General features: G+C 31.5%; 1 protein-coding gene across 3 annotated transcripts in view; it reads left to right on the top strand.

The window, feature by feature from the left end:
- The first annotated feature begins 1,484 nt into the window (after window positions 1-1,484).
- LOC139495597 (NADPH oxidase 5-like) overlaps window positions 1,485-18,191 on the top strand; it is a 63,932-nt gene continuing 47,225 nt past the window's right edge. The window contains exon 1 of one of the 3 annotated variants that reach the window (XM_071283875.1): window positions 1,485-1,728. Coding sequence is in view for 2 of the 3 variants with exons in the window: in XM_071283872.1 (XP_071139973.1) it covers window positions 14,296-14,317 (22 nt within the window). In the remaining variant the exon portion in view is untranslated. Of the gene's footprint in view, window positions 1,729-14,258; window positions 14,318-18,191 lie in introns of those variants that run through there. The other 2 variants (XM_071283872.1, XM_071283873.1) reach the window with 2 other exon arrangements.

Below are 18,191 nucleotides of genomic sequence, written 5' to 3'. Positions count from 1 at the left end.
CGGGGAATGTTTCCAAGAGACAGCAAACCTACCAAACAGCAGAACACAGACTAAGGCCTCCTATTGGTCTTCCATAGTTTTCATTAGTTCAGCGAAGTAAATGTAACACTAAACGTATAAATAAATCAAAGGTCGACTTTTTACAAGCTAAATGAAATTAAGAATGGAAATGGGGAATGTGTCAAAGAGACACCAACCAAACCATAGAACAGACAACAGCAGAATGGCACCAATAGGTCTTCAATGCAGCTAGAAACTCCCGCACCCGGAGACATCTTTCAGCTGGCCCCTAAACAAATATATATACTAATTCAGTGATAATGGACGTCATACTAAACTACAAATAATACACAAGAAACCAAAATATAAAATCATGCAAAATGCCTATTCAAACTCATTGGAAGCTTCTTCACTTTTCTTTACAGCAATGCATTTAATCTTTAATGTCCCATAGTTGATATGTTTTCTTCAGAGCGGTTTTTTGTTTGTTGACGCTTTTTTTTTTTTTTTTTGGCAGGGCGATGTGAAAATATTTATGTATACATAAGGTATTAGTTAAAGTATTCTATTCCATAGTATACTGTCCAAACATAAAACCTTTTTCTTATGAACGCCAATTTCCCCTCCTTTTTTTTATTAACTTAAGTCCAAGTATAGAAGTCTACCACCTGCAATGACAGTATGTGTGAACATCCCATCAGCATGGATCGACTTGGTGACCTAGTGGTCTAAGTAGTTGACCTACTATATCGTGATATCGAAGATGAGTTTCATTTTATTTTAAAATGTAAAAAATATGACAATATGAGAAAATTGTAAATAAAAAGGTATTATTATTATACAAATTTATCTGTTTTTAAATTACTACAATTATTGTCAACAAAGAATGTTTCAAAATTGTCTAATTTAGGAAAATATTTGAAATACGCCACAGATATAAAATTTTCATGACAATCCTATGAATGATTTTTGATATGTAATCTTGCCTCGAATTGTATTTACAATGTTCTGTTAAGATAAACATGTATATATTTATGATAAACCTATAAGCTATATTGCAAAAGCTTTCCAGGGCGGTGGTTATTTCCGGGCACTCCGGCTTCGTCCACTAATTAAAACTGAATGCCACAAAATAACACAAAAGGTGTGCAAAGTGGCGTTAAACACAAAACAATTAATGAATCCGTCCGTATGAAGTTGCGAACTTGCGGTATATACTGACTGTGAAATAAATAAGAAAAATACTGTGTGTTTTTATGCTGTCTAATATTTTTGTCTTTATAATAAACATTGAAAGTCTACTCAAACACACGTGGGGCGCTGATAGATAATTGATATAATATATTAAACACTGATTTCTTATTTAATTTTAATTTGGAAGAAAAATACGAGAGACTTAAACTAAAAATTTAAATCCTTATACCGAATTATTAACACACGATTAAAAGGAAAATTGAAGATACATGATAATTTAAATTTAAATCAAAATATGATTTTAAATGTGCACGAGTCACTAGACACAAAATCGACACTTATTCTAATCTTTTAAAAAAATAATTGAATAGTGATCTATCTCTTATCTTTTAATATACCAAAATGAATATTTTCGGACACACATTCCTGTATTTTCTACTTGGATTTTAGGAATTATAGTGGCGAATTCATTCCCACAATACGTTATATGAAGACGAAATGGAATATATTTCTAAATGAGAAAATAATATCTTGGTAAGTTCCATAAAATTAATTATTCATGTCAGTTTTTAGGAGTGATATTTAAAAAAACCAACCAACAGTGATGCTTAAGGTGGTACCCAACACTTTTGCTAAAATTAATTTGGCTCGTTTAATTTTCATAAAATTTTGACAAAGTATTTACTTTGACCCTTTAACAAAAATATAAAAATTTCAAACATTTTGAACCAACCGTTTTGTCAGAAAAATTACACTGGTTATATAGTAGTTTGACAAACACCAATTTTGATCATTGAGAAGCTTAATATTCCCTTTACAACACAACGTAATTAAAACGTTAAGCTGATTTTACAGAGTTATCTCCCTGTAGTGTTAGGTACCACCTTAATTTATTTTTTTGAATTTGGTTTAATTTAAGAAGCTACCACTTATCATCATAATTAATATTAAGTAAAACCAGTCAGATTGAAAATACAAATGCTTAAAAACGGTATAATTTACAAGCAGTGGCGGATCCAGACATTTCTATAAGTGGAGGGGGGACTGACTGCCTAAGAAGTGGAGGGGGTGGCCCGCTCCTGTTGTGCTTAAGTAATTCTCTATATAGTCAACATTTTTTACCACAAAAAAGGGGTGTACCCAATTGCAAACTGATTTTATTATTTATAATTTGGATTAAAATCGGTACTGAGAAAGTACACTAAGTTAATAAAAGGCCCCGAATGTTGGAACTCTTCTAATGATCTTTATCATCAATACAAAATAAAAGTACATAATTGTCTTTTTTCAATGGAAAATATATTGTAGTCTGATATTCATATTTTCCCCTCTCTAACGGGCAAGTATCTTTACACAGGAGGTTTATATAATTCAATCATGTATAGAAAAAAATACAATTCCTTAAACATGTACATTGCATCGAAACATATAAGGACACATCATGTTTTATGAAACGTACGGGGAAATAAATGTTATTATGTAATTGAAATATATGAATAAAAAATGTAAATATTATATCAACACGGATTATGAATAAATGCACTGTGACAATATTGCGAATTATAAACTAGAGGCTATCAAGAGCCTGTGTCGCTCACCTTGGTCTATGTGCATATTAAACAATGGACACAGATAAATTCATGACATAATTGTGTTTTGGTGATGGTGATGCGTTTTTAGATCTTACTTTACTGAACATTCTTGTTGCTACAATTATCTCTATCTATAAAGAACTTGGCCCAGTAATTACAGTGGAAAATATTTTCTAAAAATTTACAAAAATTAATGAAAAATGTTAAAAATTAACTATAAAGGGCAATAACTCCTTAAGGGGTCAATTGACTATTTTGGTCATTTGACTTATTTGTAGATCTTAGTTTGCTGAATGTTATTGCTGTTTACAGTTTATCTCTATCTATAATAATATTCAAGATAATAACAAAAAACGGCAAAATTTCCTTAAAATTACCAATTCAGGGCAGTAACCTAACAACGGGTTGTCCGATCCATGTGAAAATATCAGGGCAGATAGATCTTGACCTGATTAACAATTTAACCCTGTCAGATTTTCAGGTTTTTGAGTTATAAGCCAAAGACTGTATTTTACCCCTATGTTCTATTTTTAGCCATGGCGGCCATCTTGGTTCATTGGCAGGGTCACCGGACACATTTCTTAAACTAGATACCCTAATGATGATTGTGGCCAAGTTTGGTTTAATTTGGCCCAGTAGTTTCAGAGGAGAAGATTTTTGTAAAAGATTACTAAGATTTACGAAAAAATGATTTAAAATTGACTATAAAGGGCAATAACTCCTAAAGGGGTCAACTGACCATTTAGGTCGTGTTGACTTATTTGTAAATCTTACTTTGCTGAACACTATTGCTGTTTACAGTTTATCTCTATCTATAATAATATTCAAGATAATAACCAAAAACAGCAAAATTTCCTTAAAACTACCAATTCAGAAGCAGCAACCCAACAACAGAATGTCCGATTCATCTGAAAATTTCAGGACAGATAGATGTTGACCTGATAAACAATGTTTTCTAGTCAGATTTGCTCGTAATGCTTTGGTTTTTGAGTTATAAGCAAAAAACTGCATTTTACCCCTATGTTCTATTTTTAGATATGGCGGCCATCTTGGTTGGTTGGCCGGGTCACGCCACACATTTTTTAAACTAGATACCCCAAAGATGATTGTGGCAAAGCTTGGATTAATTTGGCCCAGTAGTTTCAGAGGAGAAGATTTTTGTAAAAGATTACTAAGATTTACGAAAAATGGTTAAAAATTGATTATAAAGGTCAATAACTCCTAAAGGGGTCAACTGACCATTTTGGTCATTTGCCTTATTTGTAAATCTTACTTTACTGAACATTATTGCTGTTTACAGTTTATCTCTATCTATAGTAATATTCAAGATAATAACCGAAAACAGGAAAAATTCCCTATATTTACCTATTCAGGGGCAGCAACCCAACAACGGGTTGTCGGATTCATCTGAAAATTTGAGGGCAGATAGATCTTGACCTGATAAACAATTTACCCAATGTCAGATTTGCTCTAAATGCTTTGGTTTTTGAGTTATAAGCCAAAAACTGCATTTTACCCCTATGTTTTGTTTTTAACCATGGCGGCCATCTTGGTTGGTTGGCCGGGTCACGCCACACATTTTTTAAACTAGATACCCTAATGATGATTGTGGCCAAGTTTGGTTTAATATGGCCCAGTAGTTTCAGAGGAGAAGATTTTTGTAAAAGTTAACGACGACGGACGACGGACTACGGACGCCAAGTGATGGGAAAATCTCACTTGGCCCTTCGGGCCAGGTGAGCTAAAAAGGGACTTCAGGGTAAAAAAAAATAATGTTGAACTTTGGGAAACAAACAGAATTTAAAAGCCTTTCCACAAAACGAAGACAAAAGTTAAAATAAATAAAAGGCGAACGTTCTACAACAGTGTCAACAGTATGAACATGGCATTGGGAATAATACGAAGAAAAACAGGTGTATTTGATTTATAATCAATTTTTAACAATAATTCGCGTAGGGAAATAAATTAAGGGATAACGTATAATAAAATAAATAAACACTGTACAGTGTGTGTTGCGTGACTTACAGGTATTTGCGAAATAGATATTCTTTTTAAAAGTGACTTTCTGTTCGACTTTTAATAAATAATTTTGTTATATAATTAGGTGCGATAAACATCTCTATTTCATGCGATGAATCGACAAAATTTGTACAAACTATGTAACATTTAATGATAATGAGAAAATTAGGAAACAATTGATATAATTGTTTTCTATTAACTGACTAAACCCGGATAGTCATGTCCTTCTCCGTAATCGGTCTCGTTTATTATTGAAAAAACAAAGTGTGTCAACCAATACTGTACAAACAAGTAGCAGATTTTATCTTATTGAATAAAAAACAGAAAAGGTTGGGAAAAGTGAATGAAGAAATGCTGCATAAATAAACATGCAAGAAGTCTCACCGGAATCACGAACAGACTGCATATAACTACAGGGATATCAAACTAAAATGCAGATCAAATAACAGATAGTAAATAAGTAAAACAAATGTTGTGCAAATTATGTCACATTTAATGGTAATGAGAAAATAATGACACAATTGATACAGTGTTCTAAAACTGATTAAACCCGGATACTTCTGGCCTTGCGGTCATAAAACTTTCGAGTCAGTTTTTGTACTCGTACTCGAAAATCAACCAATCAAAATTCGTGTTTCGAGTATGATTTTTATGCTCCGAGCACTGAGCAAAGTTTTATGACTTCAACCCCTGAACCTTTCCATAATTGGTCTCTCTTACTCTGAATTACGAAAGTTTGTCAACCAATGACGTTGTAGCCTAATTTGTAAAATTAAATCATTTCAGATTTGTTTTTAAATTTACAAGGATGCCTTATTTATCTGGATCTTTAATCAAACTGGATATTACTTACCATGGTTTCATGTAACTTAATAATTTTATGAGATACAATGAAAATCAGGATGAGCATAGGACAATCGTAGGTAGGACTGTCAAAAGCTGGTTTTGTTTGTCGATGCCACTGCTGGTGGAGATTTATTTCCCCGAGGGTATCACAAGCCCAGTAGTCAGTACTTTTTGTGCTGACATGAATTGTGATTGATATGGTTATATTTATAAATTTACTGTTTACAAATTTTTGATGTTTTTGAAATACTAAGGCTTTTCTACCTCAGGCATAGATTACCTTAGCTGTATTTGGCAAAACTTTTAGGAATTTTGGTCCTCGATGCTCTTCAACTTCGTACTGTATTCGGCCTTTTCAACTTTTTTGGATTCGAGCGTCACTGATGAGTCTTTTGTAGACGAAACGCGCGTCTGGCGTAAATACTAAATTTAGTCCTGGTATCTATGATGAGTTTATTTACATGATGACATGTTGCAGACACGATCTAAATAATCGAGTATCCTAAATCATAGACCTAAAATGATATAGTAGGACATATTATTCTAGGACACTTTTACTGACATTGCCTTAAAATTTTATGGAATATAAACTATAATATATACCCTCCTATGACATGTGTGCAGTTACTTCGATGCAAAAATTTACAAAAGCCCTACATAATGCTTTCATAAGCAATGTGTATGTTATCAGCAAAAAGTCAATTGAAGCATTGAGCTTAAATCCTAGGCAAAAGACTAACGCATAAGCATTAACTTATTGCCTGGAATTCTAGGAAATAAACCTTTTTTCCCTGAAATATGATGATGATTGTTCAACAAATTGCCAATCATTATTTCAGACAATAAATGAACTCGGGGATTGTTGCTTTATCTCTCATGTAAATTTACATTTGGTGAAATATTTTTGATGTAAATTGTGTTTATATCAAACTTAAAATGCATTGATTGAACAGATATTCTAATTTTAGTATTTTCTTCATATTCAAGATAGAATTATCTTGTACTTCTTTCTGGTAATGTAAATTTGAAAAGTTTCATACAAGTGATTATTTCTGATTAAAGTGGAATAATTGTAAATCGATTCTGAAAATTATTTGACAAAAATTCGCACTTCTCAGGTCGAACCTGATTTAGTCTTGTCAAAAGTAGACAAGTGAAGATTACAAATTTTACTCACATATTCTTTCTATTGATTGTATTGTATATGCGATTGAATAAATGATTTTCTTCTCATAAAGGTATGAACATACTGCATATTATGTAATGCATGTTTGAAAATATAAATAACATTTTAAGTGTAATGCAGTTCATCTAACCCGGAGGGCAGACCTCCGTGGATATGTATCGTATACATATACTCAATGGTTCTAGTATGATAGGCATTTAAGTGGTTTGTATTTTGAGGAAATATTTTTTGAATCTTTCAATCTGAGCATATACCCGAGATATAACGATGATCTTTTGGCAGCGATTGAACTTTTGACATATTAAACCAGAATAGACGTCTCATATATACTACTAAAATTAAAAGATGTATAGCATTTTCAGCATTGAAGGCTTTAAAAAGAAAACATATGGGAATGGAGACTGACGAGAAAAATTGAAAGAAAATGTTTCTTTAGAGGAATTATATAGAACTTTGGAAAAAGTAAAATACAAAAAATACTGAACTCCGAGGAAAATTCAAAATGGAAAGTGCCTAATCAAATGGCAAAATCAAAAGCTCATACACATCAAACGAATGGATCACAACTGTCATATTCCTGACTTGGTACATGCATATTCTTATGTAGATAATGGTGTATAAAACATGGTTTTATAGCTATAGCTTAACCTCTCACTTGTATGACAGTCGCATCAAATTCCGTTATAGTGACAACGATGCGTAAACAAAACAAACAGACATAATAGGTAAAAATGTCAAATTTACAACATTCAAGATTGTCTTAATCTTAACCACTAAAACACAAACAAATATGCAACAAAGAAGCACAAAATGGTATAGATTTGCCATAGTACAATAACACAATGACGATATGTATAAGTTCAGAGCCACGTCATATATGTAGCGAAGAAACATAAAAAGGCGTATAGACAAAGCTTAAAGCAAAAAATGAATGAGCAACAAATAAGTTTTATAATAGCACAATAACTGGATTTATAAGCATAGAGTCACGTCACATGCATACGAGAATAAAAATTATGACAAACTGAAATGACAGTACGTACCACAAGCATCTTATTCACAACAAAATCAAACAAATATTTAACAAAGAAGCACAAAAAGGCATATATCTAGCCAAACATCATCACCCATCGCTTTCTAATTTTTGCATTTTATCTATGTATGCAAAATTCACCCATAAACGACTGAAAGCCTTAAATGCTGCGACCAAATTACTAGACCAATATTGACTCACATAAACAGATCATGGCAACATAAACCGTATGATTTGACCAACTTATTCCATCTATCCATGTCTATACACATATTTCTTGTGATTTTATCAACCTATTTTTTTCACTTTGTACAAATTGTAACATGAAAATTATATTTAGGGACAGGAGTAGTAGTTAAACTCATTTTATTTGAAGAGTTCAAAAGTAGAGGACAGGTTGATGTAATGTATATCCAATAAAACTCGAATGGAACATATAATTTTCTATACTTTTACTTTACATAGTTTAAAAATTAAAGCTCCCACGTCAGACTGTTCTTCAGGGAAGGCGTTCGATTAAATTGATGTTTGGTGGGCTCCATAAACTCCAAAGTGACAATGGTCGTGAATTAACGGCTTTGTTTTTAAACCTTAAGAAGTCGACACCCAATTTTATGATTTATGGTGAACTTGGTACTTATCCCATGTCTTTATATATACAGCTGCGTATGGTTAATTTTTGGTCAAAAATGGTTAATGGGGATGATAACAGGATTGCTAAAATACTATACAAATACGTGTTCTTGAAAAATTCGGACAACCAATTTAGGTCAGATTGGTTGAAATGCATTAAAGATATATTAGATAAATGTGGATACAGCAATATATGGTTGTCACAAGGAAATTTTAATTCTAAGTGGTTGGGTATTAGTTTAAAACAAAAGTTATTTGATCAGTTTCAACAGAAATGGAGAGCTGATATTGACTGTTCGCCAAAAGGTTTGGCCTACAAATTGTATAAACAAAATTTTGAATTTGAGGAATATCTGAATATTTTAAATGATAAAGATAGAATAACATATTGTAGATTTCGTACGGGTAACCATAAGTTACCCATCGAAACTGGTAGATGGAATAAGATTGAGCGAAACCTTAGATATTGTAACTTATGTCATTGTAACGAGATTGGTGATGAATTTCATTACACTTTGCAGTGTAGTTCTTTGGCAAATTTTCGAGCACAATATTTGGATACTTTTTTCTTGCACAGATGTAACATACTAAAATTTGAAAAACTATTTCAGTTAAAAATTAAAAATAAGTTGAAAAAGCTGTGCAAATTTATCAGGGTTATAACTTTTCAAGTGAGTCTTCCTGGTTAATCACCACTCTTCTTTACTATACTGTTTATCATGTATTATTTGATATTTTCATCTCATCTTGTCATGTGTGTTTGTGTTATGTTATATGACTTTTGATGAACTTCTTTGTACCATTGTATCTTTATGGTGTTTAAGAAAATAAAGAATCTTGAATCTTGAATCTTGAGTAAAAACTTAGTTGGCCAACACTAGTGACTTCATTTGTTTAAACGTCAGTTCCAGTGGCGTTATTATGTACCAACGGTCTTCCAACTTCTTGAACAAAGGTCTTTTTATTTACTTGTATTTGCATTCTAGGCATTAAGATTGATGCATGGGGACATTTTTCAGGATTTAAGCTTGAAACATTGGCTTTATAAATGTCTGCCTTGCTGTCTAGATTTCATGGTTATTGCTGTTTAGGATTTAAGCTTTATGCCTATGAGATATAAACCATACTTTTGAAAAAATGATGATAGTCATCAAAGGTACCAGGCTTATGATTTGATACGCCAGACACGCTTTTCGTCTACATAAGACTCATCACTGACACTCAGTTCAAAATAGTTAGAAAGCCAAACAAGCTCAAAGTTGAAGAGCATTGATGACCTTTAATTCCAAAAAGTTGTGCCTAATACGGCTAAGGTAATCTATGCCTGGGATAAACCCTGCTGAATACGCCTCGAATAAATTTTATGCTGTAAAGACTTATACAATGTTCAATATACCTCTGCATGTACTTACCTTTTACATACTATTGAAAGATTTCAAGTGCTTCGTACAATTTATGCGGACCTCTGACTACTGCGTTTAAATATTTTTTTCTTCGTTGATTATAACTATCAATACAACATACAAAACTTTGAATATGTGTATGCATAATTAGTTATCATAACGAATTGATGAATATTTTAAATTTACAAATTTTACACTGAATCACAATTATTCATGAGACATTTATTTACTTTAAAGTTATCAAAATCAAAACTAACGTTTTCTTTTAAGAGGCTGTCCAAGTAAATGTCAGGCAAATCCTATGATATTGGTGGCACAACATATTGTTTTTCCCACTGAATTGTTGGATCCAATGCAACAATTATATCATACAAAGGATATATATGTCAAAGATATTTTTGAATCATCAGTGGATGGCTCAGAAAATGATTTTAACGTTCACTAACAATGCAACAAAATTTTGTACAAAATGAAGAGTTATCTCCCCTTTTCAATGAATTTGCAGTGCTTTCTGTGAATTTTTTTCTCTTTATTTGTAGTACTTAATAAAAAAAAATTAACTTTAAGAAAGAATGAAATTGTGATATGAAATAGATGAAAAAAATTTGAAAACAACATATGTCATGTGCCACCCACTGCCTGGTTTTTCCATGGACACCCTCTTAAATATTCTTGTTACTATTCATAAAATATATTTGTTTCTGAACTTACATTTTATTATGATTCCTATCTAACTATAACCAGTTTTTAAGTACTGTAAGACATAGAAAGATATCTTTGTACAAATCAGTTTTGAAGGTTAATTTTGACTAAATTGGTTTTATAAAAAAGGCATTTTCAAAGAGTCTTTGCAATTCCTACTAACTGAGTTTAAAAAGTATATTTTGTACTTGAAGGTTGTAAATGATCTTGTATTTTTGCACACATAACCATATTGCATTTAAATACGAGGTTGGAATATTTTCTACCTCAGGAATATATTTCCTTAGCTGTATTTGGCAAAACTTTTATGAATTGTTGGTCCTCAATGCTCTCTAAATTCGTTCTTTATTTTGCCTTTTTAATTTTTTTTTTATTCTAGCGTCAATTGTGATTCTTTTGTAAACGAAACACTCGTCTTGCGTAAATACAACATCAATCCTGGTATCTATGATAAGTTTATTTGCATTTAAATTCAATGATTGATTATAGTCTTTATCTTACATTATGGTACAAACATGTATAGTTGTACTCGGATTACGGGCACATTCATGAAAACAACAATATGAAGGATAATCCTTATCAAATACATATTTGCTTAGAATATATTCTATATATTCTCTCACACTTTGTAGGGATAATCTCGATGCAAATGTAAACTTAATTATTAAGTAAAATTGCAATATGCATTCTTAATATCAGCAATGTATATGTTCGTATGTTTATGTTAAATTATTGGAAATATGCATGTATAATATTAATATAAGAATAAATAATACTTCTTAATTATGTGTAGTGAAGACCTATACAATGTTAAGATAAGTAGTATATATCTCTAATCTCTACAAGTTTTTTTTTTACATGCATGCCTTATGAACGGTTTAATCTTTTTCGTATAAATAGAGGGGCGCAAGATACCAGAGGAACAGTCAAACTCATAAACTGACAATAAAACGGACAACGTCATGGCTAAAAATGAAAAAGACTTACACACAGATGATAGTACATACGAAACAACATAGAAAACTAAAGACTGAGCAACACGAACCCGACCAAAAACTGGGGGTGAATCTCAGGTGCTCCGGAAGGGTAAGCAGATCCTGCTACACATGTGGCACACGTCGTGTTGATCATGTTATTGTATTCATCTTAACTAATTGATGAATATTAACGAAGTTTTCGTTGAATCACGACTAATCATAGGACATTTATTAGGATACTAGGTTCTTATTATTTTTAATTTAACCACATACGGTGACCTATAGTTGTTAATTGATGCGTCATTTTGGTTTCTTGTGGAGAGAAGTCTCATTGGCAATCATATCACATCTTCTTTTTTTATATGTAAATGACCTATGCCTGTTCCAGTTGCTCTCTTAACTTTGTCAATATAACGGAACTTTAAACAAGAGAGGCAAAACAACTGTAGTAGCTGTTGGAAGTTAAGATAGGTATTTAACCAGGCTCATCCCACTACTTTGTCAAAAAAAGCCTATACATCTCGGGAATATACATCAGCTGTTTTTCATTTGTTCCATTCGTTATATAATCGAGGCAAATTGAATGACTTTGTCAGTTTCAAAGACTTTTTCTTTTCTAAACTAACCTTGAAAATAGGTAAATTTTATCAGACTTTTTCCCTGGGAAATTGATCATTATTCTTCATAGGAATGTCATACTACGGTGTATACGTTTCTTATTTTATCAAAATGTACATTGTGAAGCGATTCAAAACCATAATAAATATTACATAGCCTTTAATACTTGCCAATATCAAAATATATGTTGAAGCTTTCGTCTTGTTCGTAAAAATTATGCTGACTCCTTAGCGACCGTTTACAGAATTTTCTTTATAATTCATAATTAGCCAGAAAAAATCTGTGCATTTTCCAAAGATTATCATGTTTCATTAAACATATGTATGTCTAAATATCTATCTAAATGAATTGCCAAATAAATCAAATTCCAAAATTTGACGCTGAAGCACGACTCTCACTGAGCCGAATGCTGAGTCATTTAAATACTTAAGGTCGTACATAGCACTACATGTATATAGCTCTGAAAAAAATCATATTTTTAGTACGTCTGCATTTACACTGTACTTGAAATATTACCTTAAAGTGCACATTTTACACGCTGCACGGGATTTAGATTTTTTACTTTTGAACAGCAGTAAACTACTGTTGCCTTTTTCATATCGGCTTTTAATTATTTATGCGTCGAATAGTAAATACTTGCAGAGGACAGGTGAAAATATCGTATACCAATTGTACATTCGTTTTTACAGCCAAGTTCATTGAGTGTGTAGGGAAAGGTAAAATCCTTGGTTAGCTTGTTTGTTATCTGGACTGTCAAGTCATTATTATGGATAGGTAAACTACCCTCCTTTAAAATAGATTAGCACGACAAACAATCAATCTAGCTGTCTGTAGGATGACACATTGATAGGAGGGTAGTATACCTTACCTAATAGTGAAATCACGGTTCGGCTAACAAGCAAGCTAACCTAGGATTCTACCTTTCCCTGCACACTCAATGAAATGGGCCGTAACCTAATAACCGATACAGCTGCTGATTATATTCTTGGAACGGAAAGGTTCATCTTAAATTTACATTTAATGTTTGATAATGATAAAGATAAATATATTCTTCTTTCGTATCTTTAGGAAAATAAGGATAAGAGAAAAAAAAAATGGAAAACAGACTTAACTTTATAACTTTTAGAGTTCTGTTTATTTTTTGTCCATTAAAAATCATTCAAAAGAGTATTTAAGAATAAGAATGAAAGAATCCTTTCCCGAATTATCGTTGCTCTATGTCATAGACACCAGGGTAATCGTAAAAGTTTTTTTCTTTTAAAATCTGTTTTCATTTTAAGAGAATTTACGCGACTTTCATACAAATGAGTAGTTTTTATTCGTTTATTTGATGTGCTTGAGCTTTTATTTTCGCCAGTTGTTAAGGGACTTTTTTCTTTTTTCAGTTTTCCTTGGAGTTCAGTATTTTTACATCTAGTCGATCGTAAATTTTTTAATGTCAATGATGTGTACACAAGATATCCTAGCTCATATTTTTCATCAACTCGAAACTTATGCCTCTGCGTCAGCGTAAAAGTTAAAATCTTGAAAGACTAGTATATTAAGTAACCAAATATTAATAAAATCTTTGATAAAACATGTTTATCAATATAACAAATTAAGTAGATAAGCTACTTTATAAAGGTATTACAGTGAAACCTGACTAAACCGAACCCTTTCGGGACTTGAGATTTCGTTCGGTTTTGGCAGGTATTCGGTTTCATCAGGTTCACAATGCATAACATGTGATATGGTTGGTCTTCAGAACAAGTTTGGATTAGACAGGTTTCCGGTTTATTCAGGGTTCGGTTTAATCAGGTTTCACTGTATAAACACATAAGTCGACAATATAAATGGAGAGTAAACACACGTATTTTTTTTGTCACTGAGATTTAGAACTTCGCAATGATATTGAAAGAAAAACCAGAGTCAGGTCACCTCACTTTACATTTTTTAATGATAACGAAATAACTATGTTGAAATTACACTTGAAGTCAAATAACAATTGAAATTTGTAATTTCAAAACAAAGCAACCATTTATTTTAAAATATTTAGGTAATTTGATTTTGAAAACTGATAAGCTGTTAAATTTGTAGATAAATCTATGTTTATATGTACGAAAGTCACCTGCTCGGTAAGTTATTTATTATCAAATCTCAAAAATTAAAATTTGTAAAGTTTTATAAATACTGAAATATTAAAGTAGAATTTAAAATACAAGATGGCATGTATCTTTAAAATATATCAATTAAAAAGATATACCTAAGGGAACAACCCTTTAATTCAGAGAGGGGGGTTGAGGTAAATGTTTTTTCTAACAAACAAAAATTTAGAACCCAAAATTTGATGAAAAAAATAACATGACCAAGCGGATGAAAGAAAACAAATGTTATGAATCCAGATTTCCCCCATACCTTATAGTATTAATATTGAAAAAATAATTTGACTGATAGCGTTGAAAAAACTAAAACTAAAATTTTTACTCAAACAAAAAACCATACCCCCCAACTTTGAAGTTAAAGGATAGCTCCTTAAATTGAAATGTCATATTTTTGCAGATATTCAGCACTGTGGTTGCCACATATAGAGGAGAAAATGCTTGACCTAACGGAGCACATTATTTCGCCACCTTTAATTTTCTGTTTATTCGTTGGGGAGAAAGGGCGGGCGTGTTACTGCATCATTAGTTTTGTGAATACTTTTTTCATCTTTTTGTTGCTTAGATTTTTGGGAATGGTTTTGTCTGTGTTTGTAGAACTTTGGATATCTATTATCCATCTAATATATTCAATCTTTCTTCTCTTTTCCCTCAATTAAAACAGTGATTAAGATTATAACAAAATGTTTACTGCTGTATCGCTATTTTCAACATTTTTTCCTATTATGTCTGTTAGTTTTGTTCACACATCGTTGTCGGTATACTGGAATCTGATACGACTGTCATACAAATGAATGGTTTAGTTAGCTATAAAAACAGGTTTAATCCCTATTTTCTGAATAAGAAAATGCCTGTATCAAGTGAGGGCCCTCATGGGGTTTTTGATTATGTGATTACTTGGCCGTTTTTTTAATGATTATTTGATTATTAAGCCAAATATTTCATGATTATTTGATTACCTAGGACTGTATTTTTAGTTTATGATTATTTGATTACTAAAGATAAGCAAATATTCAATGATTATGTGATTATATTGGCAAAAAAATGGTGATTATATGATTACTAGGACCCCCCATGAGGGGCCTCTCAAGTCAGGAATATGGCAGCTTTAGTCTATTCGTTTGATGTGTTTGAGTTTTTGATTTTGCCATTTGAATAGGGACTTTCTGTTTTGCAATTTTTCTTAGTATTTTTGTGATTTACATTTTTAAATCATTTGTAAAGACAAGTGAACCTCTTCGTGGGGTTTTTGATTATGAGATTACTTGACCTTTTTTATAGTGATTATTTGATTTCCAGACCAAATATTTCATTATTATTTGATTATTAATCTAGCACTGTATTTTTCAATATTTGATTGTCTTATTTAAAAACATAAATAATGATTATGTGATTATATTGGCAAACACATTGTGATTATGTTATTACTTGGACACTCCCATGAGGGTCCTCACAAGTCAGGATTTAAACAAACCTGAGGATTTCGCATGAACTTCAAAATCGCAATACCGGGTGCTTTAACATTGGCCATGCTTCCTATAGTATACTCATAGGGACAAGAGTAGAATGAAAGGTACAAATACAACTTAAATTTGTTTTCATGTTTTTCGATATGCATGCAAAAAGTAAACACTAAGAATCGTGTTGTTATGAGATTATACAGACACCATACCCAAGTTATAAATATTATCATTTCAAATATTTTTATTGATTTCGAAATATTAAAGCTTTCTAAATTAACATTAATATTATGTCATTGTACGAAATACACATTTGGAGAAAGTTAACTCTTTTTGTTTTTTTCTCGTTTTAATCAAATATATGATTGCTGGTGAATAACTCATATACATTTCCAACTTCCTGTAGATTTTAAGAGAAAACTTACAGCTGTTGGTCTCAAGTCAACTAAAATTAATTTGCAGTTACTGTTGAATTCCTACGATGAGTCTCAAACGTGTCTGCTTCATTTTACAAAATAGCTACCGCATGTGTTAAAGGATATTTAAGCAATTTGCTAAGCAGTGTAGACAAGAGAGTCGACAAGAATAATTGAAAAAAAATGAATATGTTTGCACTGTCTAAAGAATGGATAATGCAGTTAATGAATAGCACCATTTTGATCAAATTAAACGATCTTGTTGTTGAAGTGACAGTGCAAGATTAGAACATTATAATAGACAAATGCATGAACTCAAATTACACGATACTTGCTCAAAAGGCGATCGTATCTTAAAATGTCCAGTTGTCACGATAAATTAATAAGCTTATATTATAAATTTCTATAGCACTAACGATCAAATTCTAAAGAAATGATAGAGTTCAGATATTAACCTAGTAAAAAATGTCCCGTATTTTAACACCGACGTAAAATAATTCTCGGTCATATTTTTTTCACATTGATGTTTAAAAAAATACAAACTGTAGACATATTTTAAAAACGGCACAAATATTAAAATTATAACTCAAAATGTTTGAAAGAGCATCCAATCCTTTTACAGAAGTTGGAAGCTATTTAAAAAGGTATAAAACGTTAAACTAATTTAACGGGACAATATGTATTAAATCACTGAAGCCACGCTTTCCAATCGTTGTATTAATCTATCGAAGAACATGTAGACAAATTTGTCCGTTCGGAACAAACCGTAACTTATGTAGCTTTATGCATAATAGAATCGGAGATAACTGTTTTCTTCAAAAATGCAATTTTTGGTTAGTTAAAGTTCCGCATTTTTTCTAAGCATTTTTAAAATGAATTTATAAATCTATAAAGTGTTATCAATAAGTATCCATAATCTTTATTGACGTCTATTATCACTGAACTACATGTAGTACATATTTTTGTTTAGGGACAAGGTGAAACAGTTCTCTGGGTGCGTGATTTTTTCGCTGTTTTGTAGACCCATTGGTGACTTTTAGCTGTTTTCTGCTGTTTTCTGCTCTTTTGTCTCTGAATTATTTTCAATTTCCATTCCCAATTCCCAATTCCCAATTCTCCATTTCCATTCCCAATTCTCCATTTCCATTCCCAATTCTCCATTTTCATTCCCAATTCCCTATTCTCCATTTCCATTCCCAATTTGGTCATGTTATTTTTCATTGTATATCGTTAATATTCAATCCATTCAAAACATGAAATGCGAGAAGGTGTTTGTTTGTTTGTTTGTGCGGTTTTTTTTTTCTGTTTGTACGACTGGTAGTTCATCAACAGCTGTACTGATTTAATTATGTCATAAAAAGAAATACTTGATTACGATTTACAACTCTTGTTTTAATATGACGCAAGATAATGGTAAAAGTCGTTTAGCAACGTTAAAATCGTATAAATTCATAAAAAGATGCAAACCATTGTAAAAAAAAAAAGCCTGAACTCCACACTAGCAAGACTGGACCCAGTGTATTAATTAATTTCAACGTGTAAGGAAAATATTCAGAACTGAGGAAATATTTGCAAGGACGGATGCGTAAGCATCTTCTGATCTGTACGCGCCAATCGCAATGTTAAATATTTTACTCTCCGAGTCGGACAAATTATTAAAATGTTAATATATTTTTTTATGAGAACCCTTTCCAATTTGTAAAATGTTAATGTCGTTCTTTAAAACAATCGTAATTGGATTTAGATGGGACTCATTAAAAAGCAAATATTTTGAGAAAGAATAATGAATCGGTAGAAGAAATATTTAATTTTAAACGACAGAAAAGTACACGTACTTTTTAGTATCATTGATGACGTTATGGTCTGACAAATTTAAATTACAAGATCAGTCCATTATAGTGCATATATAGTTGAATAATTGGGCACTCAAAGTCGAAAAACAACACCGTTGTGTATTAGTTACATAACAGGGTT

Source organism: Mytilus edulis, chromosome 11 (assembly GCF_963676685.1).
Source record: "Mytilus edulis chromosome 11, xbMytEdul2.2, whole genome shotgun sequence".
In the NCBI taxonomy this organism is placed as follows: Eukaryota; Metazoa; Mollusca; class Bivalvia; order Mytilida; family Mytilidae; genus Mytilus; species Mytilus edulis.
This window is presented reverse-complemented; position numbering and strand designations above follow the sequence as displayed.